Source organism: Pyrgilauda ruficollis, unplaced genomic scaffold (assembly GCF_017590135.1).
Source record: "Pyrgilauda ruficollis isolate IOZ18807 unplaced genomic scaffold, ASM1759013v1 scaffold4, whole genome shotgun sequence".
Classification (NCBI taxonomy): domain Eukaryota; kingdom Metazoa; phylum Chordata; class Aves; order Passeriformes; family Passeridae; genus Pyrgilauda; species Pyrgilauda ruficollis.
The window spans coordinates 9,407,672-9,433,765 of NW_024525489.1; the positions used below are offsets into that span (position 1 = coordinate 9,407,672).

General features: G+C 46.9%; 1 protein-coding gene across 3 annotated transcripts in view; it reads left to right on the plus strand.

Annotated features, from left to right (window-relative positions):
* Window positions 1-22,176, plus strand: part of LOC121358799 — a 60,384-nt gene extending 38,208 nt beyond the window's left edge. The window contains exons 4-5 of one of the 3 annotated variants that reach the window (XM_041477263.1): window positions 5,274-5,327; window positions 19,800-22,176. In XM_041477263.1, the coding sequence (XP_041333197.1) occupies window positions 5,274-5,327; window positions 19,800-19,928 (183 nt within the window). In that variant the 3' untranslated portion in view covers window positions 19,929-22,176. The remainder of the gene's footprint in view (window positions 1-5,273; window positions 5,328-19,799) is intronic. The other 2 variants (XM_041477264.1, XM_041477265.1) reach the window with 2 other exon arrangements.
* Window positions 22,177-26,094: the final 3,918 nt, after the last annotated feature.

A 26,094-nucleotide genomic window follows, 5' to 3' on the forward strand; every position in this document is an offset into this window, starting at 1 on the left:
TCTGAAAATTTGGACTGTTTAAACTTTGTATCCTGTCAAGAGCCTTAAGATGTTAACGAGAAACAGAAATGTCCATACCTTTAAAGTGCACTTGTCCTGTGAAGGGTCATTAGCAAAACTAAAGAAAGGCAGACTTCTGGCCTGCTTGATGTTCTTTGGAAAGTTTGGTCTTTGAGTCAAATTAAAGCACAGTTACTGAATACAGATTTTTTTTTTTAACTTTGAAAATCTCTTTCATTAAGCAAGTGAAAATCCCTGCAATATTCTTATATTGTAACAAGTTGTATATAAGTATGTAGCATTTGATGAAGTGTGTCATTAGCTGATGGGTTATGTTGAGAAACTGAGAGTTCCTGTGCTCTTTTGCTTGTTTTTCCTCAGGCTAAACTAGTCTGAGGAAACCAGTAGCAGTTAAACTGTGTCCAACCCTGGACAGACGCCTAAGTTTAAAACTGTGACCAGATAATAAAATAAATATCAATTTACACCCTGCCCCCCACAACACTAATGGACAAAAGAGTTGTTCTGTTTTGTGGAGGTAGTGAAAATGAAACTATTCTAGAACCAGAATTGTGTATATAAAAAGCAGATGTATGATGAAAAGTGTTTATTAATATCTGTTATTGTAAAATATTTTACATTGTATGCTGGTTTGAGTTTGTTCAAACTCTTAAACATTTGAAAATTAAGTTGTGATGCCTGTCTTTAAACTGTGTGTTGACGGAGTTTTAAATACTTTTGAACTGTTTTGAACTGTTGCAGCAGTGTGACATAAATGCATTAATCCTGGGGATATCAGTATTCCTAGAGTGATCTTGCATTAAGAATGCCTGTATTTTGATTGTTAATATATATTCCAGTCATCTGGGTGGTGCAGTTTGTATAGAATAGCTCTGTGGTGGCTTTTGTGCATAAGCAAATGCAGGAATTCACCATTTCCTTCTGGGTTAGTTCAGAACTGCTCAAGTCAGTGTTGGAGGACTTGGAGCACTGCTGCTTAAGCACTTGGAGGTATTTCCTGCAGCAAGGCTGGATTTGAGAGCTGTGCTCCAAGAGAAGCAGGGCTAGTGGCTCATTTCTGCTCTGATGGGGGTATTTTGATGTGGCAGTGATGTGCGGCAGAGCCACACGTGTGGCAGATCAGGGGTTCATTACATTTCATTCAGTTAATATGTGATTCTGTTCTTCCAGTCCCTGCAACTCTCATTTGAATCCAGGCTCAGGACTGAGAGAGTCTCTGGGTTATGAGCAGGAGGTGAGATTGGTGGGCGGGTTCTTGAGCTGAACTGATTCTGCTGCTTTCTGGAGGGTTAACCCTGAAGCGTTTCAATTTAGCTTTGCTTTTAGAGCGAGGCATAACTCTTGTGTCCTCAAAAAGGCTTTAACATTTCCTTAGTCATACCATTTCCTCCTTTTAGTAGAAGTCACAATAGATAGCAAAATAAACTTCCCTTCATGCAAATAATAGTGTTTCCAAGCTGTATTTTTCAGCTCTGATGCTAGCAGTTCTGTCAGAGACCAGCAGGAAGGACTTTTTAATTGAAATAGGGACACTGCCTCTTCTTCCATTTCATTTTCTGCAGGTGGAAGAAAGTTTTGGAAACCATCTCCTATGGTTTTATTCTCAGCTCTGCTACTAAAATCCTCCATGACCTTTGACAAATCTCTGCTCTGCTCATTGTCGTAACTCCCAGACAATAGCTTGAGGAAATAAAACTGCACTTTCACATTGGTGTAGTAGTTAGGAATGATCCCAGGGTTACTAAATTGAATATGTCACCTTTCTTTATAGGCCGTTTCTCCTGCTTTAGGCTACTGCAAGCCAAATAAATGTTATTTCAGCTCTGCCTTGTGTCTGTGTAAATAGGAGTTAATGAGTTGCTGCATCTCGTGGTTGGCTTGTGACGTGGAGGTCTCCAGAGGGAGGATGAGGAGAGACTGCCATGGAAAGTCCCTGGCTGTTGCTAGGCAGCACTGCATTTTAGCTTCCCTGTCCGAAAGTCTGTGCTCAGGTTTGGCAAGAAAAGGGAAGACTGAGGGATGGAAAACCATTCAAAGATGGCTTGACTTACTTTTTCTAAAGAGTGGCTCTACTGTGCTGGGTGCAGAAAGAGTGTGGCTGCAAGTGAGGTGGAAGCAATTTAATTAAATAGAATAATATTTGATAACTTGCCTTCCATGTATTCATTCTCAGCTGCAGGATCATGTGGCTGGCTTGCTCTCTCTCTCCAGCTCTCTGTTTCAGATTTTATTATGATGTGGGATCTGGAAGCTGTGAGAGTGCAGCAGAAGTGGTCTTGCTCTGCTTTCAGTCTAAGTGGAAATAAGAGAGCTCCAGGATGCTTCATATGCTGAGGTTTATGCTCCAGTTTAACAGTCTGTGGATGTGGGGATGTCATGTTTTTATTTTTCTACTTAGTTCATCAAGAGGAGCGCCAGGAACAAAGAGGAAACACAAGAGGAACAAAAATTATGTAGGGTGTCAAGACACTTGCTGCACAATGAGACCTTTGCAAATGTATCAGTAGCGTAACTAGTGGTAAGATTCTTGTATAATTAAAGCTTATCACAACAGCATCACTAAAAGAGCACTTCTGTTTCCTACCAGAAGAGCAGGACTTGGGATACAGCTCAGCACTTGAATTTCTCTTGGAAGAGTCTGGCTGGTTGTCCCATCTATCTGCAGGCTAGCTCAAACCTTTTATTCATTCTTTCATTCACATTCTGTTGGTCCTCCCTGTATTTTAATGTAAGGCCAGGATGGGTAAACATCTTGCTGCCTCTGCTGATTTTACTTGGGAAATAATGTCTTTTGTTGCATCCTGATGAAGTCCTTGGGGGACCTGTGGATGTGACCATGCTAGGCATTTTATCCCACTGGACTGTACTGGAAGGTGTTTTACTTGCTCCTTGGCCAGCAGAGCTCTGTTTTTCCCCTTTCAGCAGAGGATTCTGTTGTGCTCACTGAGGTGATGTAGAATTTTGTGTCACAGCCCCACTTCATCCTGGGTGTTCAGCCAAGTACCACTCACTATAAAGCTCAGCTTTACAGTAGCCTTGGGAAGCTGAGGGTCTCACTTGAAGTCAAAAAGCTTGTAGTCATATGGGATGCAGCAGGGTTGTGTTCTGCTCCAACAGCATTCTTCCCCTAAAGGATGAGGCTCAAAATCATTAATACTTATTCTAATTTTCATTGCTCAACCTGACTTTGTCTTGCACATTTTATCCCACCTGTGGGCTTGTGGCTTGAGCTATCTAGTCTACTCTTCCTCATCCTACCAACCAACATTTCACAGCACCTGGAAGAGCAACTTAAGGAGAGACCAAAACTTGGCAAGACCTCACAGCTCCTCACTTTGCTCTTCCTTGCACCCTGGGTTTTGTCAGCCCTACCAAGGTCTCCTTCCTTCTGTAAAGGAAGGAGGCCTTAAGAAAGGCAGTGACCTCACAATAAATACCAGCCTTACCACAGTGCCTTGCAACCTGGCTGGGAGCTGAGTCCTGCAATATTTTATATGAATTCCCAGGATTACTTGTTTAGTTGGACAGCTGTGGGCTGGGCTAGTTCAGTTCAGCAGTTCCCTTTGTCTCCTGACTGGTTTGTGCAGAAAACTGTTGGGTCCTTTTGGGTTAGAAACCTTGGAGCTGTGCTGCCAGGTCAAACCTGGGATCAGAGCAGTCAGGCATGGCTACTGTTGAATAACAGAGACAGCAGTAGGATTCACCTGCTGAAGGATTAACAGAAAAAGCTCAAAATCCTTGCAGCACCTCCTTTCTTCCCCCATGCATGCTTGGATAGTAAAATACACTATCCTTGAGCCCCAAACTATTCATGTGAAAGTTTCAAAGTGGGACGAGTGTGTGCCAAGTTCTGGATTTTAGATCAAAGAGGCTGATGTGCTTAGAAATGCTGGGTGGATCTCTAACTCCCTCTCCAAGTTTTGGGCAGTAATGTGGATTGGGACTGCAAAGACGTGCTTATGGGATGTAGAGTGGCAGAGGGCGGTGGAGGAATGGGACTACTTCCCACCTCCCAGCAGTACTTTCTACTGGAAAAATAATAAATACTTTCACCTAAGCACTGACTTCAATTTTAGGGTGGTGCTTTTTCTTCTGAATTTTTTTGGGTGTTGTTTGTATGTTTTGGATTTTTTTTAGCTTTTTGAGTTTCCAAGCCTCCCTGTACTGTGTTGCTTTTTATCTTGCTTTGTGCTAAAGAAAGCAGAAGGATAACAAACAAACAAAAAGAGAAAATAGAAAGGTCTCACTATTTACCACTCATATTGGTAAAATGGTGGGATGTCTTTCTGCAGCCTTTAAGAGCTTCATCTGAAAAACACTTCAGTTGCTTTGTAAAAGCATGTGATTGTGGGGAGTGTTTTCCCATACTTCACACAGCTTTCCAACTGCAGAAGTGTTGAAAACAGAAGTGAGGAAAATTTTTTATTTCTTTCAAAAGCTGATGGAGAAGATTCTTCCTGATGTGCCTCCCTCACCAGGTTTTTCAGTATGAAAAATGCAGTTAAAGTATTTTTTTTAAATGAAGGAACTCTTCTCTTGAAGACTTGTTTTTCCACTTGGGAGTTGTTTTGTGACAATTTTTTGAGGGGAAAGAATGATTTTATTTACTTGCCAGCTTTCAAAACGCTGCCTCAAAACTGGGATAGAACTTCAACTCATCTGTTTATTTCTGTAATTTCGCAGAATAATTGCTGGTTCAAGTATATCCTCTTTGCTAAGTTGTGTGGTTCATGTTATGACAACTTTAATGACTCTTGTAATATATGGCAAAGAGATTTAGAACTGCAGGCAGGTGCTTTTGCCTTGGGTTTTTTTTTTTCATTCTAAATAAATAAGCATAATGAAATATCTGTTTAATAATGGGAACATCCACATTTACATGAAATAGACCATTTTTTCCTTTGTAAAGGAAGATAAATTCACCTGCTTCAGGGCGAAATTTAACCACTAATTGATGGAAATTAAGAAGATATTTCCTTTCAGGCAGTTGTTCTATCTTTTTCCTTGTGAAATTTCTTGTATGTTCTTTCAAAACCTAGGCCAGAGGACTCTATGCAGGCTGTGAGACAGCCTCAGATTAGGTTGATTTACTTGCTGGCCACCTTTGGTAATTCTTAATCTTTCATATCCCACTTAAACATCCATCCATCTTGTTTTAATGAAGTGTTGATTAAAAGGGACTCCTTACAATATCCCTCTTTCTGTTCATTCATGCTATTTCTACTAATCCCTGGATTCTACTTCTCTTTCAGAAGATGCTGCTCAAGAAGAATTGTGGAGCGAAGACTAGAGTAATTAAAATTCGTGTAAGTTGCCCTTTTCTGGTGCAGTTCCTTCATCTTTCCACATATACCTAATGTGATTCTCACTGAACATCTGTGTCCAGAAGATGATTTCTAGAGATTTCTTTTGGCTTGATCAGCTGCATAACAAAAGTTGCTAGTGTGGAGTATGGAATGTAGTTGCAGTTTAGGTTAGGGTGCTGACAAGGCTAATAATACATTGTCTTTTCCATTTTGGAGACCGTGGTTTCAAAGCTTCCTTGGTGTCAAAGTCTACATCCCATGCTGTGAGCTCATACAGCATAGCTGTCTGGTAGGGTGTCACTTGGATCTTCTTCACCAAGTGGTGTTTGGTGGGGGTGAGAGGTCTGGTGGATAGCTGGGGAAAAGGGACTGTACCTGCATTGTGTGCTGGTGTTTGCAGAACCAGATGGGATATGGGACTGGGTGATGACAGGTAAGAGCTACATTGCTTGGGTGGCTTTTTAGCTGGGATGAAGCTGCAGTGTCCTGAGTCTCTCCATGCTTGGCAGCCTGCATCCCTGTCATATATGCTCAAGTCTCATCCTTGTAGATTTTGTTACCTGCACCTCTGAGAGTTTTGTCTTTAGCAGCACATTCCTGGACTCATCAGCCAACCCCTGCTTCCTCTGTGGGTACCTTGTATTTCTTTTGGTCAGTGCTGTATGGTTGTGTGGGAGATGTATCCTGGGCTGAATCAAAGAGAAATGGGACAAGTAGGTTGAGGGAGGTGATTCTCCTGCTCTGCTCTGCTCTGGTGAGACCCCACCTGAGACTCCCAGCTGGCATGCTGCATCCAGCTCTGGAGTCCCTAAACAAAGAGAGACATGTAACTGTTGGAGCAACAGTTACAGCCAGAGGAGGGCTGTGAAGTTGTTAAGAGGACTGCAGCACCTTCCCTACAAAGACAGGCTGACAGAGCAGGGGCTGCTCTGCCTGGAGAAAATAAGGCTCCTAGGCAACTTTGTACCACCTTCCAGTAGCTAAAGGGGGCTATGAGTGAGCTGGAGAGGGACTTTTCACAGGGATGTGTAGCAATAGAACAAGGGGGAATGACTCTAAGCTGAAGGACAGTAGATTTAGATTAAATTTTGTGAGGAAATTCTTTACAGTGAAGGTGATGGATGTACTGGAGCAGGTTGCCCAGAGAAGTTGTGGCTGCCCCATCCCTGAAAGAAGAATTGTGGCCAGGATGGATGGGGTTCTGAGCAACTTGGTCTAGTAGAAGGTGTCCTTGTCACAGCAGGGGCATTGGAACTAGATGATCCTGAAGGACCCCTACAACCAAAAATATTCTAAGATTCTTTTGTTTATTTGTGACCTTGCATGTTGTCACCAAAGCAGGTGTACCTCAGTCCACATGATCCTCCATGTTTGTGATACACAGGCAAAAATAGGTTAGGGGGAAGAAAACAAATAGTCTTCATGATGAAGCTGCTGTTTTCACTGCAGTGTCTTTTATAGCCTTGCAAGAGGGATGAATGACAGACCAGGAGCCTCTCAAGGTTTTTACCTTGCCCAGCAGGCAATAGGAACACTGCCTTTGTGTACCCAGCAGTGCTGCAGTTGATAAGCATGCTGTTGGATGTCCTTGCCCATCGCTGCTCTGGAAATGAATTCGGTGTCTGAGACAAGGAGGAGCAGGTAGAGCTGGCTAGAGCCTGGTACACAGCTGGGGGTGGTATTTTTCTGACTTCTCAAGCACCTTCTGTCAGGGCTCTTCAGTCCTGTCTTCCAGCAACCCCACAGTGACCCAGTACTTCTGATTGCATAATTAATCTTGATCTCTTATGTTCTTTCATCTGCTTCTGCCTGGATTGTTTTCAATGTAGTTGTGTCCTTCTGTGCCCCGCAAGCTCTCCCCAGGCTTGTGCCTGTCCTTCAGACCTGCCAGCTGTCTAATCCTGCTGCAATGTTTTAGCACATCTTGTTTATCACCTTCCTTTATGCCTGCCCCGTGCTCTTTCATTGGGTTTTTTTCTGGGTGTCTGTCCCTGGACACCAGCTATTTCCAGCGGTGCTTGGTGATGGTTCTGTAGTCCCTTGGGTTTCAGTGATGCCTCAGTGAGGTGGTTTCCTGACACCTTAAGCTCATTATTGTGGCTTACTATTGTGTCCCTGGAGAATCTGAAAGGAGAATTATCCCTTTGCTCCTTGAGCCCATGTCAACTTGCAGTAAAATAAGCAGCAGAAACTGAGAGCACACTTTTCTAACAGATGGCACAAAATCCACTCTTCTCTGGCCAGCCTTGCCAAGCTGGGACATTGCCTCTCCACCTGAGGCACTTGTGGCTTCCATGATAATAGCACGTGATACTTCACAGCCTCTTGCTGGTCTGTTGTGGTGGCAGAGTTGTTAAGTAAAGGTGCATTTTTGCCTCCATTTTTCAAGGGATTGTGAATGCCCACTTTTGTGTACCCAGCTGAGAAAGGAAGCAGCAGATCCCTGGCAGAACTCTTTGCTGAAGTGCCTCCGCTCTGGAAACAGCTGAGAGAGATCAATACTTCTGAAAAACAGTGCTGTGCTCTCATCACATAAAGGGAAACCTCAATCCAGCCAGCAGGACATGCTTGGCATGGTATTCCTTCTCAGTGTTGCCCAGCAGCCAAAGAAGGGGTAACGGGCACAAGTAGAAATGTAAGTTATTCAGGTTGCCCAGAGAAATTGTGGCATCTCTGTCCATGGAAAGAGCCACTGTGGGCCAGGATGCAGTCCTGGGCAACAGGCTCCTGCTGACCCTGCTCAGAGGAGGGGGTTTGAACTCAGCTATCTCTAGAGCAACATCAAGACTTCTGTGATTTCTGGGTCTTGTCCATAGCGGAGTCAAAGCACTCTAGGTACCTAGGTTCTATTGGAAGGGCTATTCTAAGGCCCTGCTGAATGTGGCATTTTGCCAAGAGTGATAGCAGGAGGCAAGGTGAGAGGCTTGGCTCTCTATTGCTGAGGGTCTGGTGGCACAGATTCATTGTTGGAACCTGTCCATTGTGGTGAGGGTAGAAGAAATGAAGACAGATCTCATATTGATGGGTTGATGAGCTGTCACAGGAGGAACCAGGCAGCTGTCTGTGTGTCTGAACAGGAAACATCACCATGTGAACCACTTTGCTTGTGTCACTGTGGCACTGATGTGCAAGTGTTCCTGTTTCAGCTCAGGAAGAGTCTCTTTCTGAACTGAGATGGTCACAGATACCCAGACAGTGTACAGCTGGATGAACAGGCAGTGAGTGAACTGATCTGAGGAGCAGGCAGGATATCTAGTGGCTTGTGCGAGGGATTTGAAGCAAGGATCCTTGCTTTCTCCCTTCAGTTTTCCTGCTGCTGAATAACTTGTAGGAGAAAGGATCTTGCTTATTCCATCTTGTGTGAGGGCAGTGAAGACAGTGACTTGGTAATATCATCAGTGAAGCATTTTCATCCTGTTCTTGCTGAGATCAGTGTCTCCATGTGGTTGTGATATGATGCCTGCTTTTAAAAAACCCTCCTCCTGGCTGATACTGCAGTTGCCTTGACATCTTGGTGCTTTGTTGCGTGTCAGTGTGAAAGGTGTTGTTTTCTCATGCATCATTGCGGCTGTTCCTTCCTCTGTCTTCTGCTGGAAAAGTCTCCCATGGGAAGGTGAGATGGAGGGGCAGTATCTTTGCCCTCTGGCATGGAAACACAGCTACAGCCTTTGGAAATGTTTGTGGTCCTTGGTAGTCTTTCCTAAACAGGTGACCTGCTGCTGTTAAGCAGTTTTTTGCTGCTGTTTTAACACTAAGGTGTCACCTTGCTCTTGTTTCCTGTGCTTCAGTTTCCCAAGGGCCAGCTGGGGTGGTGATCAGCTACAGCCTTTCCACTCACTCAGTGGTTCTTAAGTGGGATGATGGGATAGTGATGTGACTACTCCAAGAACCTAACAGTTATGGAAGAGAGATTGATAGCCTTTTCTAATGTGCAGCAGCTCAGTTTGAAATGTTTTCAGGAATAGCAGCTGTGAGAGGTGGCAGCCTACAGTGAAGAGCAAATAATATTAAAAAAGAAATCTTCCTTCTGTTCCCACCCAGTAAAGGATAATGGAACAGAAGAATCATCCCCTGTGGGCAAGTGAGCAGCGATAGATTAGAGGTGACAGCACATACATGAACTATGGATTTGTACATAATAGTTAAATGTAGCAAAGCGCATGCCACTGCAAGGTTGGGGCAGATGTTGGCCTGTGTGCAGGTGGCACATGAGCTGGGCAGTGTGAGTGTACAGACCTGGTCCCTGGTGCCCCACAGTGTCAGCCAGTGTCGTGTCTGTAACTGGAAGCGAGGCACTGGGAGTGGGGAGGGGCACACACATGTTGTGGGTGTTTTGGTGTCCCGAGTGCGTTCGTGTAGTGAGGTGTGTTTTGCAATGGAGACAATTCCTCAGCACTGGAAGGAGGATGACTGGGTGACCATGTGCTCATGGGGGGTAAGTCTGCCCTAGACCAGGCTTGGCCAGCTCTGAATGCAGAGACCTGTCTTCCAGTCTATCTGTAATATCAACAGTCTTCAATTCTCTAGGCCATCTTGGGATGAAGGTTAAAAGTCTGTCACTTATCCCTGGTTTTGTTCTTCCTTGACAAACTTCTACATGCAGTCTCTGAATGGGATTAGTGGAGCTGAGCTTGTCTTAACAGCAGTAGGTGGGTAGAAGGCACCCAGGGGCTTACCAGTTGTGTCTCAAGGATCTTGTTGGGGCTAGCAGAAAGGAAGGAAGGATTTCAAGGCCAATCTGATAACCTGGCTGATCAGAGAGATGTTTTCTGCTATGTAAAAATAAGAATTTTAAATCAGAACATAAACCTCTTGTGCTCTTGCCTTGATCTTATCAATGTTGAGAACGCCTCCTGCTTGGACAGGGGCCAGATCCCTCGAATGACTTTCCTATCTCTTACCTCTTACTCTGCATCCTAAAAGGCCACTGCAGAAACATGCTGGCTTTCCTTCTTCTAAAACAAGGGACCTTTTCAGCTTGGAGCTGAACAGGAGATATGCTGGCCAGAGCCTTCTGGGCAGATGCCTGAGCTATTCACAAGTGCAAGGCATACCAGGTGACAGAGCAGTATTGATGCAAACCTCTTGTTCTGGCTGAGCAGCACTAAGTAAAGATTTCTAAAAAATCAGAAGGTTCAGTGTGTGTATACACAGACACACACACACACATATATACATATATATATAAAACCACAGATGTTGCTCCTTCCATCACAGGCTCCCAAGGAGCTGTGCAAGCATTTATCATTGGATGCATCTAAATATGCAGAGTGAGTTACACTGAGAAACCAGCAGAAGGTGCAACTCATTTGAAGAGAGGGTGACAAGAACTTTAGGCCACGTGTCCTTATTCATACCGTATAATAAATGTAAACACCCAGGGTATCTCAGGCAGCAGAAATCCCAAACTGCAGCTTACAAACAGTTTCTCAAACCTTCCAGGTTGTTTCTAGTATGTGACTATCTAAACCTGACCCTGATCTTGGAATCTACAAGAGAGACTTCCCTCCCTGGCCAGTCACATGCTTGGATTACTTTATGGTGAGAAGCCCCTCATGGAGATTTTGGTGTTCCATTTTCCCCTGTGGTGTCTTGGCTACAGTTGATGGTCATCCCTCTGCTGAGCAAAATGGAGAAGGCCCTCTGCTAAGTGGGAGCATGAATATCACTTTGGGTATCCTACACTCCTCCCAGCCCAGCTACTGAACTGCCTGCTGAAGATGACAGTTGGTTCTGGAGAACACCAGCCCTTGTTCTGAATAATTCCTGACAAAAGACTTTGTCCGGAGTTTCCTCAGTGTGGCGAAGGGTCCTGTGTAGCCAAGGGGGCAATGCCTTTGTCTGTTAAAAACTATTCCAAATACCTGGCTTTTACTAGATTTCATGGCAAAGGCTAACCAGCCTTTAGTCTGCCCATAGTAGGTAGAAGTGGGACTGTCATGTCTCTCTTCTGTTTCTGTAAGGATGAGAACATCTGTTGCTTCCTGCTTTTCATAAATTTCTGCCTTCACACCTGTTGAATCATCTAAGTGCCCACAGAACAGACTTTGTGGAATAACCAAGAGCTCTGTAATCCACACAGCACCATGAAAGTAGCAAGTGGCTGTTGAGTGAGGAGGCTGACTTCCTATTTTCAGCACTGTTCCTGCTTTGTGGTCTGGTGTGGGTTGTGGGTCTGGTTTTAGAACATGGGGAGGTGGGGAGTGGTAGAAACAAGGTGCAGCCCAATTGTTTCTGGGACAGCCTTGTGTGTCAATGGTGGCTATGGCTAGTGGCACTGTGGTTCAAGGAAATGGAAAATGGCAAGGCATGTTTCACAGAGAGAGGGTGAGATTTAAGGACTTCTGGATCATATCTGGGCAATGGAGCAGAGAGAGAGATGTAGGGGATGGCACAGGGTCACAGAGAGCCACTGTTCTCTGTCAGAGCTTCACGTCCAAGATGGCTGATTAGGCACGTCTGCTCACTGTATCCAGGCCCACTGCAGCTGTTCCTGCTCCCTTTTTGTTCACGTGGCTGTGGGAACCTGGCGCCCGTTGCCTCTCCCAGTCCCTAGAGCTGTGATCCTCTTTTCCCACACACCTCTCCCATAATACACCCACTTCCTGCACTTGGCCTCCACAGCTGGGGTGGTTTGTCCAGAGGCAAGTGCACTATGTCAGCATGTGTTCGCAGCCTGCTCATGCCAGGCTAATTAATCCTCACTTTGCAGGTTTAATTTGTGTACCCTTCAAGTTGAAAGCAGCGTGCTGCTCTGTGCCAGCCTGCCTGGCCAGAGGGAATCTGCTTGTCCTGGCCTCATGCAAACTGGAAGCTGCACACGCCCAAGTACACACCACGTGCCGGCTCTGTGGGAAGCACGGTACCTGCGCTTCCTGGCCCCGAGGGAGGAGGACTCTGAGGCAGCTAGTGGGATCCCTCTGAGAGGAGGGTGTTCCTGCTGCACAGTAAGGGCTGGAACAGGAGGGCGGAGAGGAAAGAGAGGGTAAGGTAGTGTCACTTGGGTAAGACCAAAACTAAGGACTCGGATGCACTTGGAGATTTAGGGCCAGATTGTGGCTTGTCTGTGTTTGTTTGGAGCTACTCTTGCCTCTTCTCCTGCTCAGGCACACACAGAGCCTGTAGTATTTGCAGGAACTGCTGCAGGAAGCACAGGCAACTTCTTATCAGAAGGAAAAATGTGGGTGCGAGACATGGCTCACTAGTAGGGAAATACAGGTTCATGCACTTGTTCCTAAGGTATTTGTTTTGTCTTCACAGCATGATCTTTACTGGGACCCTGGAGTGGTGGGTTCCCCAGCTTGGCCAGGGAGCAACGACAGACTGCCCCTGTGAATGACCCATCTGTCCCTTTTAAGCCTCTTTCCTTCAGGTTGTCAGGCAGGCAAAATCAAAGCTTGCAGTCAGCTTTGTCAAAGACGTATCTAAAGATGTGTGAGAGAGGAGAAGAAAGGCTTATCATGCTGGTGCCAGCAAGGATCCAGAGCGGAAAATGCCTATTTCTGGGCAAGTAACCAACAAGCATCTGCTAGGCCCTTTGAAGTACCTTCCAAAAAGGTTCAGTGTTGTCTGTCTGGTGGCACCTCTGTAAGGCTGGTAGTTGCCACCTGACAACTCTGCACACACATTTGCAAACGTTTGATTTTTTTAAAATTTTTTTTAAACCTTTCCAAGAGGAACAGTGATGTGTTTGTAAACCATTGAACTGCTCTTTGCAATGTGGTGGTATGGAAAAAAATAGGTGTTAGGCAGCCTTATGTTGGTGATGGCAGACAGGTCTTTCAGTCTTTTAGGGGAGTGTGATGAAAATCATAAGAAAACAGTACCCACTTCGAAGTCTTGGGTTCCTTTTCAGAACAACATTTGGAGATTATCTTTTTGTTCTTGCAAGAGAAAGGAAAAGAGTAGTCATAAAATGAAGTTCTGGCTATTTTGAAGCTATTCCTTGAAATAAAATTCTATATGAACCTGGGAGAGGAGGACAAACTTTCAGGAGGAAAGGAGTTTGCCTGTGAAAATTTCTTCCTTGAGCTGCTCCGGGTCTGTGACTGGAATAAATTGTTAGAGGCCCTATCGGAGTTAATGAATAAGCAGTTAAATGTGAATTGTTGCTCCACTGGAGGAGCTGGTCCTGCTTGCCAACGACTATTTCTTGAAAACTGCCTGAAGCAAGACTGTAATTGAAAAGAAATCGCCTCTCATCAGAAGGTTGAAACACCTAGAAGTTAATTAATTCATCCTGGCTGTAGTGTACTGTTGTGCCTTAACCCCATGACGAAGTTGCTAGCTTGCTACCCTGGTGGGTTGGGGGAGAGAATTGGGAGGGTGAATGTCAGATGTCTTGTGGGGTGGGATAAAGACGATTTAATAGAGAAAGCAAAAACTGTGCATGCAGGCAAAGCAAAACAAGGAATTCATTCACTGCTTCCCGTAGGCAGGCAGGTGTTCAGCCTTCTCCAGGAAAGTAGGACTGCATCATGGCTACTTGGGAAAGCAAAACACCAGCTTATGCCATCATGTGGTATGGAGAAGTCCTTTTTCCAGTTTGGGTCAGATGTCCTGGTGGTTTGCTTCCCAGCTTCTCATGGCCTTCCAAACCTTCTCACTGTCACGGCATGAGAAGCTGAGAAGTCCTTACCTTAGTATAAACACTGCTTAACAGACTGATATTTTTAGTTATTGCTGTCACCATTATTCTCATCCTCAATCTAAGCCAAAGGATACACTAGCTACTAGGCAGAAAATTAATGTTATCCCAGCAGAAACCAGGACATGTATGTATTATGCGTTGAAGAAACTGAGGCAGAGATGTTGGGAAGTGGCCTGGGCAGAACCATGTTTGGAATTACAGATGTAACTAGGAGCAGGCATGTGGGTCCTCTTCCCTTGCTGATGGTTTCACACATCCAAGTTGAAGAGTGAAGAAGTTTATTTTCTAGCACCTAGCAGGGGTGAGAGGAAGGAGGACAAAGTGGAGTTAAATCAGTGTACCTGTAAATGTTCCTCTGACGGTCTGACAGCCTTTACTCTTTCTGTGCCCTGCCTGAATATTGGTGCTACCTCTGACTTTGCCCATTCCTGGGCAAGGCAGCTGTCTCACAGAGAGGCAGCATCCCAGGCAAGCATCTGTCCCTGCCAAAGCTATTCTGGGGATTTATTCCTTTCCACACGGGGTGGTGGTGGAAATCGGATGCGCCTTTACAACTTGCAATTACATGGTGCCTTTCATCCCAAAGGACTTTTAACAAGTGAGTCTACAGACTGCAAAGGGATCATTCACCCACCACTGGAAGGCAGCATCCTTTAAATGGAGCTCAGCAGCACTGGGGCCCAAGAGTAGGAAAGAAGGGACTCCTTTGCTGGATTGGCCTTGAGTAGGGACAGGTTGGCAGAGTGCGCAAGCTGATCTGGTTTTGAATCCCACCTGGATACTAGAGCTCTTGAGAAAGAGGACCAAAGAGTCCTCTTAGTGTTCCATCTCCCCCAGCACACCACTCCCTTCAAAGACATTGTTGTGTTGGGTAGCTGCATTTCCCCACTCCTGTGGGGATTGTCATTTCCATAGCTGAAAGCTCACTGTGCTCACTTTGGCTTTGTCCAGAAAGGAGAACTGTGATTGTATGGAATCATGAGACCAAAATCATGTTACTGTCTGCATTTGAGATATTTTCCCAGACTTCATAGAAGTAAGTGACCTGTTTCTAGGAGGAATATGGCTTCATATTAATAGATTTAGCTTTATGTGTTTGTCTTCTTCCTTATACTCTTTCCTTGCCAAAATGTACAGTTATGTTACAGGTGGGTTTATGGAACAGTTGTGCACTTGTCTGTTTTCTGAGAGCTGCTAATATGATTGAAATCAGCATTTCTTCTGTGATGTTTGATCTTACTGGCCTTCTTTGAGGCACCTCCCTCCACTCACTATATTTAGGTGTGCTTCTTTGTTAATACACTTCAGATATGTTTCAAACCTTGTTGTTTATTTGCCCCCCTGTATTTAAAGGTGATAATGCTATTGGTGAGAACAGTACATGTTGGCAGGAGTGTACATGTAGGCTCATGTACACGGGTGAAGAGGCATCCTTGACCAAGGTGGTTTGTGGATAGTGGCTTGAAACATGTACCTCCCTTAGGAGCTCATCTAACCCAAATCAGGTGTGCAGTAGGGCAGTGTGGGTATCTTCAGGTGCTGGAGCTACCTTGTGTTCTGACCAGCTGTACAAGCCAGTGATGAGCTGTGGTGCCTTAGACCATCCCCTGGATACTGTGAAGTTCTGGCTCTGAATGGCTTGAATTACTTTACAAGCAAGCAAGATTTGAGTGGAACAGCCCTCCTTGTGATTTCTGAGTCAGGAGTCTGTGTGTGCACAGAGGGATGTGCACAAGTGACCAGGGAAACGCCTGTGTACTGGGGAGAATCTGAGGCAGGTGAGTATGTGCAAGTGAGCACGTGTGTTTGACAGAGTATGTCTGAGCCTGTGTGCTCTCCTGTGGCAGCCGTGTGAGTCTGACTCGGGCCACTCTCCAGCTGTGTAAATACATTGCTTAGCAAATTGAGGGCTCTGGTTAATGATTTCCATTAGCACAGGGCCCATATTAGGCTCCGTTCTGTGAGCAGTACCCAGCTGTCTGAATGCCATTAGAGTGAACACATGAGCCTTTAATGTCAAGTGAGTATTGTTTGTGCTCTGAGGAGCTTCTGCAGGAGCTGGCCTGGGGTTGCTCACCAGGGGCTGTCAGGCAGGTTTATGGCAAGCTCCCTGGGGACCTGCTGCAGTGGCAACAACTCCTAACACCCCTCCCTAGTCAAAGCAAAGTCCCAGGCATGGTGTGCCCAAGGAGAAGGGCAGGCTGGTGAGGATGCTTGCCCAGACTACAGGGAGGCAGGTGGCTCAAGCAATAGGGTGGCAGGAATGTTCCCCTCTCTGGCAGCTGGCTCTATCCATTTTTGTTCTGGAAGTACATCTACAGAGCTTTGCCTTGTGCTACTCATCAGGACCAGACCACCACATGCTGTGATCCCAAATGGTGTCTTGGACTAAGCCAGATCAGACCTGGTCATCTTTAGAGCTGGATATGAACTCCATTCTAAAAATGCTTTTCTGCAAGAAGAGAGATGAGGGATTTGTAAGTTTCTTACCTCCAGCAAGGTCGGTACCAGAGGTGCTGTTCTGTCAGTCAGGGAGCAGGTGCACAAGGATCCTGTATAGCTCAGGGTTATAAAGGAGTGCAGATTGGTCAGGGTGTTGCTATGGATGAGAGCAGTCAGGTTACTGCCTCTCCTGTTACTGCCTGCAGTTGTGCACAGGCCCGTTCTCTCTCTGCCCTTGTCTGCGGTTGTTGAAAGCCAGTGGTCCTCTTGTGGCTGCTTGAGAGGTGCCATGATGAAGAGGCAGGATTGAGTGCATTTTGAGCCTCACTTGCAGCTGTGTGACTACCCATCAATCTCAGCATCCTCCTGTGTCTTCTCACATCCCTGACCTTCAGCCTCACCTGTTCTGTGCCCATCATCCTGGCAGTGCCCTGGGAAGGCTCTCTGCCCCACACATTGGCCCCAGAAAAAGACCCAGAGAGAAACCATAGCACAGCTTTCCACACAAAGCCTGGTGAGTTTTGTAGATGACTTTTGTCTGTCCTTTGGGCCCGTCTTTCCCCAGCCTCTTCATCTGCCGTCTGCCAGAAATGAACAGATTCAGCTGCCTTCCCTAATCCTGTCTGGCATTTCAAAATGGAGGGGACTGCCAGGTTCTTTGTTCCCATTCCCTCTTGGCACTGGCAGGGGACCTTCTCTGCTCTGGAGAAGGACAAATGTGCTGATTTATTCTGCCCCTTAGCTTTGAATAGGGGTTGCTATGTTACCTTCCAGCTCTGAGGCCTGCCAGAGCATACACCATATATAACCCCACAGCAGGTGGCTATTGAGTAAAGGCCCTTAAATCTGCCTCTCTTGTTTCTTATGCTGCTGGCCAAGGTGTCAGGGGGATGTAGCAGGGCATGATTTGCTGGCTGAAACTCCAGGCACAGCTGATGCCAAGCACCATGTTGGCATTTTCCATTCTCGAGTGCCTGTCTTAATTTGCAGAAGAGATACCAACTAGGCAGGAACATGCTGCTCACACTGGCTTTTAGAGGTCTTTCCTGACATAAAGGCTGCTGCCCATCGGGGCTGAGCTGTGACCAAGAGCCTTGGAGACAAGAGGCTTCGAGATCCTGCTGTAGTTGTTGCAGCACTTAGGGCCTGGCTTGGACACTTCCTTAGCTCACTCTGATTTGCTGTGTGTGTTTGGATGAGACAAACCATCTGAGCAGCTTTTAGGGGATATTTGTGTGTTGCTGTCTTGTGATGACAAGTTAAAACTTAGGCAGAGGAGAGGTGGAGGCATCAAAACATCATGTTGCCATGCTGTTAGGTGTGTGATAGACCTGGATCTGAAGTGCTCAAATGAACTCTGTCTTCTGTGAGACAGTAGAGTTGGTAATTGTTCCTAAAAAGCCTAATTCTTTGAGGAACAGTCCCACAGTGCAGGCTAAGCAAAGGAGACCACAGTTCTAGTTAGGAAAGGTCTAGAAAAAGAACAGGGAGTCACATAACAACGGAGCCCAGTGTGAATCACATGCAATGTTAAGAGTTGGAAGTGACCTTAAAGATCATCTAACTCTAATTCCACCTGCCATGGTAGGGACACCTGCCATCAGACCAGGCTGCTCAAGGCCTTATCCAGCCTCATCTTGAGCCCTGCCAGGGTTGGGGCATTCACAACCTCCCTGGGCAACCTGTTCCAGTGTCTCATCACTCTCACAAGAAAGAATGTCTTCCTAATATCTAGACTAAAATTTGACCTCTTCCAATTTGTACCCATAACTCCTTATCTTGTCACTACAATTCTTGAGGAAGAGTCTCTCTCTGGCTTCCCTGTAGACCCTTTCCAGGTACTGGAAGGTCCCTGTGAGGTCTCCGTGCTACATTTTTCCCTCCAGGCTCCAACTTTCTCAGCCTGTCTTCACTGGGGAGATGCTCCAGTCCTCTGAACAACTTCATGTCTTCCTCTGGACTTGCTCCAGCAATTTCATGTCCTCCTTCTGTTGGAGACTCCACAGCTAGATACAATAGTCCAAGTGGGGTCTCACCAAGAGCAGAATAGGGCGGGAGAATCACTTCCTTTGACCTGCTGGCTGTTTTGATGCAGCCCAAGATTCCACTGGCTTTCTGAGCTGTGAGTGCACAGTGCTAACCCACCTTGAGTTTTTCATCAACCACCACCCCCAAGTCCTTTCCTGCAGGGCTGCTCTCAATCACTTCTCTGCCCTGAAAATCTGTAGGTTTTTGGGTTTTTTTCCTAACCTGTTTCTCATCGGGTTTTTTCCTAACCTCTGTGAAAACAGTGGTCAAGTCCTTCCCAAGAGTGTTAGAAGTGCCATAAGAATAGGGGACGTTTGCATGAGTTTCTGAGCTGCTGAACTTCCCACGTGTTCCTTGGGAATGAACTCTACAGAATCATGATTAAACACCTTCCTGGACCCTAGAGCAGTGAGACCTCCTCTCCTGACCAGAAATTTTCAGTGAAATAGCTGTCCCACTAGTGCTTCTCCTTGCATAAGGAAAGAAACAAACCAAAGTTCCTGAAAAGTTAAATGAAAGCTCTTCACATTTAACAGAGTGGAATTACTTCTTTGGCATGATAATTTCTCTGGAATCTACATATCTTAGCACAGCCTAGTGGAAAACAGCATTTCTGTCCTGTCACACAGTGCAGGGAGTACATGGCTATTTCTGGCCTCCTTACTGTGGACCTGCTCTGAACACTGGGAGCAAAAGGGGAGAGAATGGTTTTTAGTGGCCATGGTAAAACCAGTCTGTAAGGCCTTGGGGGTGGAATGTTTTCCTCCAAGCAATTCTCAGCCATTCCTCCTCAAACTTTAGAGTCTGGAACCAGAGCCCTGGAGAGCTTCAGCATGCCTGGGACTTTAAGAAAGAGTGGCTTGTAAATCCTTATTGGAGAGCTGTTGAAAAATGCGGCTGCAGATGTGTTTCCAGAGATAACTTGGTTTGTTTCCATGCTCTAAAAGTGTACCAGATCTTACTTCAAGGCCAAGTGAATTTAGCTTTTTGATGTGAACCTTTTGGTAGTGATGCTTTTCTGACCGGGCTGCTCTAAATGCATCATAGATATCCTGTTTCATTTAGTGACTACAGATGCCTACATGGACCCTAGTCAGGTGGATCCTAGGGACCTTAGTCCTGGAGGAAGGGAGGTGTGTCTGCTTTTTATCTTGAAGGGTACGAGCAAGGATGTGAGCAAAGTGCTCGCACTGCTTATGTTTGTGCCATTTGCTGCAAGTGCAGGCATGACCACCTATTCAAGGAGGTGTAATTGTATCAGAGGGGGGCATGACAAAGTACTCAAGGCAGGAACTTCACCCTTTGCAGGTGAGATGAGCACTGACTTCATGTGTCTTTTTATTCCCCTGCAGAGCATCAGCGGAGGCCGCCCGCCGTCCCACTTTATGTACGATCCCTCCACTTTTGCCTTCCGTTCCCTCAGCACCTTGAAGCCGCTGAGCCCGATAGCTCCAGTGGAAGAACCGTCATGTGCCTACTGAAGGAGTTTCTCCAAAAAAACCTCAGGAACTATCAACCAGTGTCCTGCCTGGCAGGGAGAAGGGGAGGTGGTGATACCCAAGGCGGGGGGTGGGAGAAGAAGGGGCAATGACACATCTTTGCAATGCAGCTGCTCTGGCAGGAGGAAGCGAATGGCCTGGCAGCAGTGCCTGTTCTCATACTACTGATGGATCCCAGCAGTGGCAGAGGGGAGTGAGTTTTGTCTTTCAGGGCAAAGCAAACCAGTCAGGTCCACAAACTGCAATAACTGCCACCAAGGCAGTGTCAAACATGAGGATGGTGGCAAATGAAGATATCCAGGAGGTGTTCAGGGGTTAGTATGACCTGCATGGCAGCAGGGATGAGTGATCAAGCTGTGAAACCAAATCCAGTCAGTTTCCCAAGGATACCTGGGTCTATAGTGCTTTGCTCTAGACCTGACACTTCTCCCACTCAGAAGTGAGCTCAGGATTGGAGAAGGAGGCTATACACAGCTGCTTGCAAAACAAGATCCCTCTCTGAGAATTGTTATAATTGCATTCACATCAAGCTCTCTCAAGTGGAAAACCCTAGGACAAGGAGGTGTATGGAGGAGTAACTGGCACATTTAGCTGTGCGTTCCAGATGATCTGCTGGCAGTTTGGTGATCGTACTGTCCAAAAAGAGATTGAAATGGGAGAGTGAGACATCCATAGGTAGATCTGGGGTTAGAATAAAATTCTAGAATTGGAAGGTCTGTGTTGAGCTATCCAGGGAAATGCAGCAGCCACCTTCAGTCGTCTCAGCATCGTCAAAGAGAAGAACTTGGGGGTGACTGTGTGCTCATGGGTCTCCTCTCTGCTGAGGCAGTGTGTGTTCTGGGGTATGTAACACTTCTCCATAGTATTGTCCCACTACATGATGGTGGAGGTAAGTGGTGCCACCAAACCTAAACCAATTTAATGTCTCCAGCAAGCTTTCCACCCGCCTTGTTTATGCTAGCTCTTAAATTCAGGTACTCTCTTCTGGTATCAGTGGGACAGTATTCTCAGATGAAGCAAGCAGTGGGAAAAAGTCGATTTTGTGGCTGTTGGTGGAAGAAACAGGAGGGGAGTTTTGAGTGAAGGTGGGGGGTGTTTCTCCACAGACAGTTCTGAGGCTGTTGGGACCATGCTAGGCCTTGCTACCACTGGTGTTGGGCTGGGATCTGTCCTCAAGGCATGTGTGTGTCTTGTGCCAAAGGCAGGAGTTAACAGAACAAGCTCTCACCTTTCCTGTTGAGGCAGGGGAACAAAGCCTTTCCTCTTGCTGCACCTGGTGGAGAGAGTAACCTCTTGCTGTAGGCATTGCCCACCATGAGCCTGTACCTGAGTGCAAGGGGAAGCAAGTAGTTTGTCCAGAGGAGCAACTGTGAGTAATACAAAATAATTTTTGTTTTTTTAAATTTGCCTCAGTGTAGAGTCTTTGCTGCTGCTCTTTGGTTGAGACCAATGGTCAGTCCAGCTGCCAGTAGGAGGATATCCAGTGAGCTGGTCTGGGCCCTTCACTGAGACCCCTGGGAAAGTCCAAAGGCTGTAGGCTTGGGGACCTGAATCTCCCACCCCCCCGCCTCTTCTCCCTAACTCCTGTTATTCAGGCAGGCAGAGCAGCTGGGCAAGGTGGTGAGGGGATGTCTGTCCTGATGCTGTCCCAGCTCTGCCTGCTGTTTGGCTCTGGACTGTGACAGCTGGGTCACCCCCTGCACCAGCATCACCTCCAAGAGGTCACTTGTGTTTACGTGAGGGACCTCTGGCAGACCATCATGGTTCCCTGCAAGTCCCTGTTTCCAAGAGAGTGCAGTTCCTCTGCGGATTGCTCCTGCCCCTGTAGAAATTCTGCTTATCTTGTTTTGATGGCACACCCCAGCTCTTTAACTGCTGCCAGATCAAGCTGCCCAGTGCAGGACAGGAAGCATTGCTCCTTTGGACCAAATCCCTGTGCTCAGGAGATGGGACAGCCATAGCCTGGTACCCATCTAAGAGGCACATTCCTTGTGCAAATGGCTGGGGTGGCAGCCTTCTGTATGGCTCTGCAGCCTCCGGCTTTGCTCAGCAAGAGCTGCCAAGGTGCTGGGGCCCAGAGGTGTGTTCCTGCCAGCCAGTCGGTGGGGCAGGCTGCCTTGCCCCAGCTGGGAGCAGGGAACAGGGATGTCCTGCTAATATTGTTGCCTTTTACTACTTTTGTAACTTTTCTGTCTTTTCTTTTTCAATCTGAAGAAAAAATAAAAAATTTAAAACCCCACAGTGAAAGAAAGTGTAAGAGCTGCTATATTCACACTTCTGGTGGGTCTGGTGCATTTGCCATCTTCTGGGTGTTTGTGGGTGGGGGTATGGAGGGGGTGGAGTAGAGTGAGCTATGACACAGTGCAGCCACTCCCAAGCACTCCACAATGCAAGGAGGCCACCTCTGCAGGTGAATGGCTTTGGAAATGAAGAGCTTGTCCAAAATGAATGCCAGGTTCTTTGTATGTATACCTGCTCCATTTGAGGTATGGTGTATTGTCCCTCACTGGTGCTTCCCTCACCAAGATTGTGCTTTGGCTTTTGAGTAACTGTCCAAATGGTCTTTGGCTTGTAATTTTGAGTTCAGGAAGTCTTGCATGTCTGTCCTGAGAGTCTCCACAGCCCTTTTGTTTACAGCCAGAGTACTTTTCCTTCTCTATAATTTAGCTGTAGTTCATCCCTTTCTCTGGATTTTGCTCTCTGTGCTCCATCTCGGGTATTTGTAATGTGCATTCCCCACCCCTTGTTATTTACTTGAGCTAATTCCTGTCTCTCCCTCACTCCTAACTCTGTATCTTCACTAGCATCTCACAAGGCTATTACCTATGTCCCCTTTTCCAAGGCCTCCTGAGAGATATTAGCATAAATTCCCTTAGCAGCCCTACTTAGATTCATTCCCAGGAGGCCTTTTCCATTCTTCCCTCCAAGCTCTGATCTCCTCTAGGCTTCTTGCCATCTCTCTTATCTTGAAGTCCTCCCCTCTCTGTCAGCTGCAGCTTGTTAATTGGCCTTGGCCAATTTTGCAAGGGTTGTATGGTGCCTTGCTGGCTCCCCCGAGCCCTTGCTCTTGTCCCTCCCTTACAGAATGCTTTCCTCTGGGATGCTTCTTCCAGCACAGCCTGATCCCTCAGCGCACCCGCCCTTGGAGCCCCAGATGCCGTCAAAACCGTGGTGGTGGCTATGACTCCACAAACACTGATCGTCTGTAGGCTCTGCCAGGTCAAGCTTGTTGTCAGTCTGTTTTGTGTATTTAGAGAGGGATGCACTGCCCTTGTATCCGCTGGGCTGGAGTATGGACACCTGGCGCTCCAAAGCCAGGGGACAGCTGGTGAAGGCCCGGAAGCTGGCATACAGCTTGGCATTGCACAGCCAGCCCAGCACCAAGGTAAGCTGGGGGTACAGCTGCTGTCCCTGGGCTCTCATCTGGGCCCCCTGCATCTGTTTGGAGTTAGTTCAATTGTGCCCACCCATCATCTCTCCCTGCAAGCTGGACCTCTGGGTTAACAGCAGAACAGGGCAGTTTTTGTGGTGAAACATGGTGGTAAACTGCAATATGGCAACAACTCTGAAGCTCAAGGAAGGCGGGTTAGGGGTATTCATGAAGATCTTACAGGGTACTTTTCAGTTGTAGGTACCACTGTTACTGACAAAGGAGAGTGGGGATGTTGGCCTCCTTTGGATGCCAGACCCTGGCATGTGGGAACAGTTTCCCAAAGCCCCCTGCAGAAGGTAGCAGAAACAAGGGAAATGAGAGCTGAGCTGTGGTCTTTGAGCCAAAGTCCTTGCTGTAGCCACTGCCCTCTGTTGCGGCCTCTGGCATCTGTCCTGCAGGGCTGATCACCTCTGTGGCTTCCAACCAGCTTGTGCAAACACTTCCTCCTCTGCCAGAGAGGGCAGGGATGCCGGCTGAGGTCTGAGCGCTGTCAGCACAGTCAGCTTGGTGTGGGTCCCTCAGGACCTCTACTTTGCTGGAGCTCCTGGCTTCCCATCAGGTTTGGGTCCTGGCTCAGCATGGGACCCTGTAACTTCTAAGCTGAGTCCTTTTTCTGCTCTGAGCCATCTTGCTTGGAGATGTGCAGGTGTTTCCCTTCAGAGCAGAAAACACCCTGTGAAGAGAGCAGGGCTGTTGTGCCAGAGTGCAGCTCAGCTGTGTTAACTATCTGCAGGAGGCTGAATGGGGACAAGCGGCTGTTTGAAGAGCTTGGCTACAGCTCCTCTATGATTTAAGCAGGACCATTTAAGCTAATACTGTTCTCCAATTAAAGCAAATTAATTAGTGCTAAGGCCTTTTAAAAATAGCAGAGAAGAATGAAGATCACAGCAGTGGCAAAATGGATTGTTACATGTGTACCCTGAGCCTCGGTGAGTCCCTTTGCAGCCAGCACACAGGATTGTCTCTTCTTTGCATTGTCCTAACATTTTCTGACATATATGTATGTACATGCATGCACACATGTAATATATATATTTCTGTCTCACTGTGTTTCATTTGTGCAGAAATCTCTGTCCTCTGACAGTCACTCATGAGCAGGGTGCCCTGTGCTCACCTGCCTGGCTCAGTCTTTGACAGGGCTCTGTATGAAGCCCCTCTGTGGCACACTCACCAACTCTGTGCTGCAAAGCTTGGAAAACCCACCCTGTTTCCAGCTGCATGCTGAGTGTTCACCCATCTGCCCACCTATGGGATTGACTAGATAAATGGATAAAACTGGCAGTGCCGCTGGGGCCAGGGTTTTCACCCCAGGCTTGATGGAGGCCACTGAAACATAGCTTGGGACAGGAAAAATTGAGAAGCAGAAGTTCCATTTCCAGGAGCTGCATAGCATGTTGAGGCAAGGTGTGGGGTGGAAGAATGCATTGAAGGGTGTGTATCAAGTTAGGATTGAATGGGGTATGTGCTGATAAAGCATGGATATATAGACACAGTGCATTTACAGTGGCATTTATATGCCTGTAGTGTTTGTATTCATGGCATATTAGTTATATTTTAATCAGGACGTATTGGAGGAGTAAAGACAAAGGGGCATGCAAGCATGCAAGTGTGGTTCTGGAAGGATGGATGCTGGTGGATGTGCAGCTGGAACTCAATACTAGGTGATCTCAATACAAATTAGAGTGTGATTGTATGCTGCTGCTTCTCAGACAAGAACTGCAGGGGCATCAAATAAAAGTAGCAGGTGTCAGGTTCAAAGCAAACAACCAGAGGCAGATCTGCACAGAGTGTGTGGTTGCACTCTGGACCCCTATGCCACAGGATGCTGTGGCTGCTTGGTTTTTACACTGCTACAGACTTGAAAAGAAAGAAAGAAAAACAAATACTACCTAGGAAACTGCATGCACAAATACCCCCTCTGGTTGAGGAGGGTGGTGACATAGGGGCATTTTCTGGGGTAGGTTACTGTGTGCCAGTCCCATCTCTGCCCCCTCCTCAGTGGCAGGGACTGCTCCTGCCAGGGTTCCAGGTGGGGCAGTAGCTCCAAACAGGCACATGCACCAGCAACTGACCCTGCTGTGCCAGCACTGCCTTGTATGCATGTTCATTGCCTTTACACTTCCAAGAATTTCTCCCTGGGCAGGCCTCAGTGGTGACTGGGCCTCACGTGTTTGATGGTGAGGCCGGGGTGGCCACATTCACCTCCTGCACTGCTCCTCAGGGAGTGCTTGAAACCTGAGCCACTCACTGATCTACCTGCATGGCTGCAGTGGGCATCCTACAGATCCTCTCTGCCCTCAGTGTGGGGGTGCTGGGGCCTGCTAGGAGAGCCCTGGCTCATCAGGGCTGTCTGGCATCCATCATGTCCCTTGGCACAGCCAGGCTGAGCCTGAATCATCTGTGGTCACTGTGTGCAGGGGTTGGTCACAAAGGCATAGCTCAGGCTCAGGTTTCTGAAGTGTGTGAGGTCTGTCCACAGTGGCAGGCCAGTGTTCCTGTGTCACAGGAACAAAGTGAGTTTGGTTTGAACACTGCTGAAGGCTTATGCTGGGTATGTTATGCATGGAATTATCTTTTGAAATTTAGGAACATGTTAGGAAAGCAAGGACAAGCATCCTCCAGTGATGGGTAACCCTCATGTGATGGGTAACCCTCAACCCAGCAAGCCAGAGAGGATGCAGCTGAAGCAGCAAGGCTCTGAACATCAGTGATGAT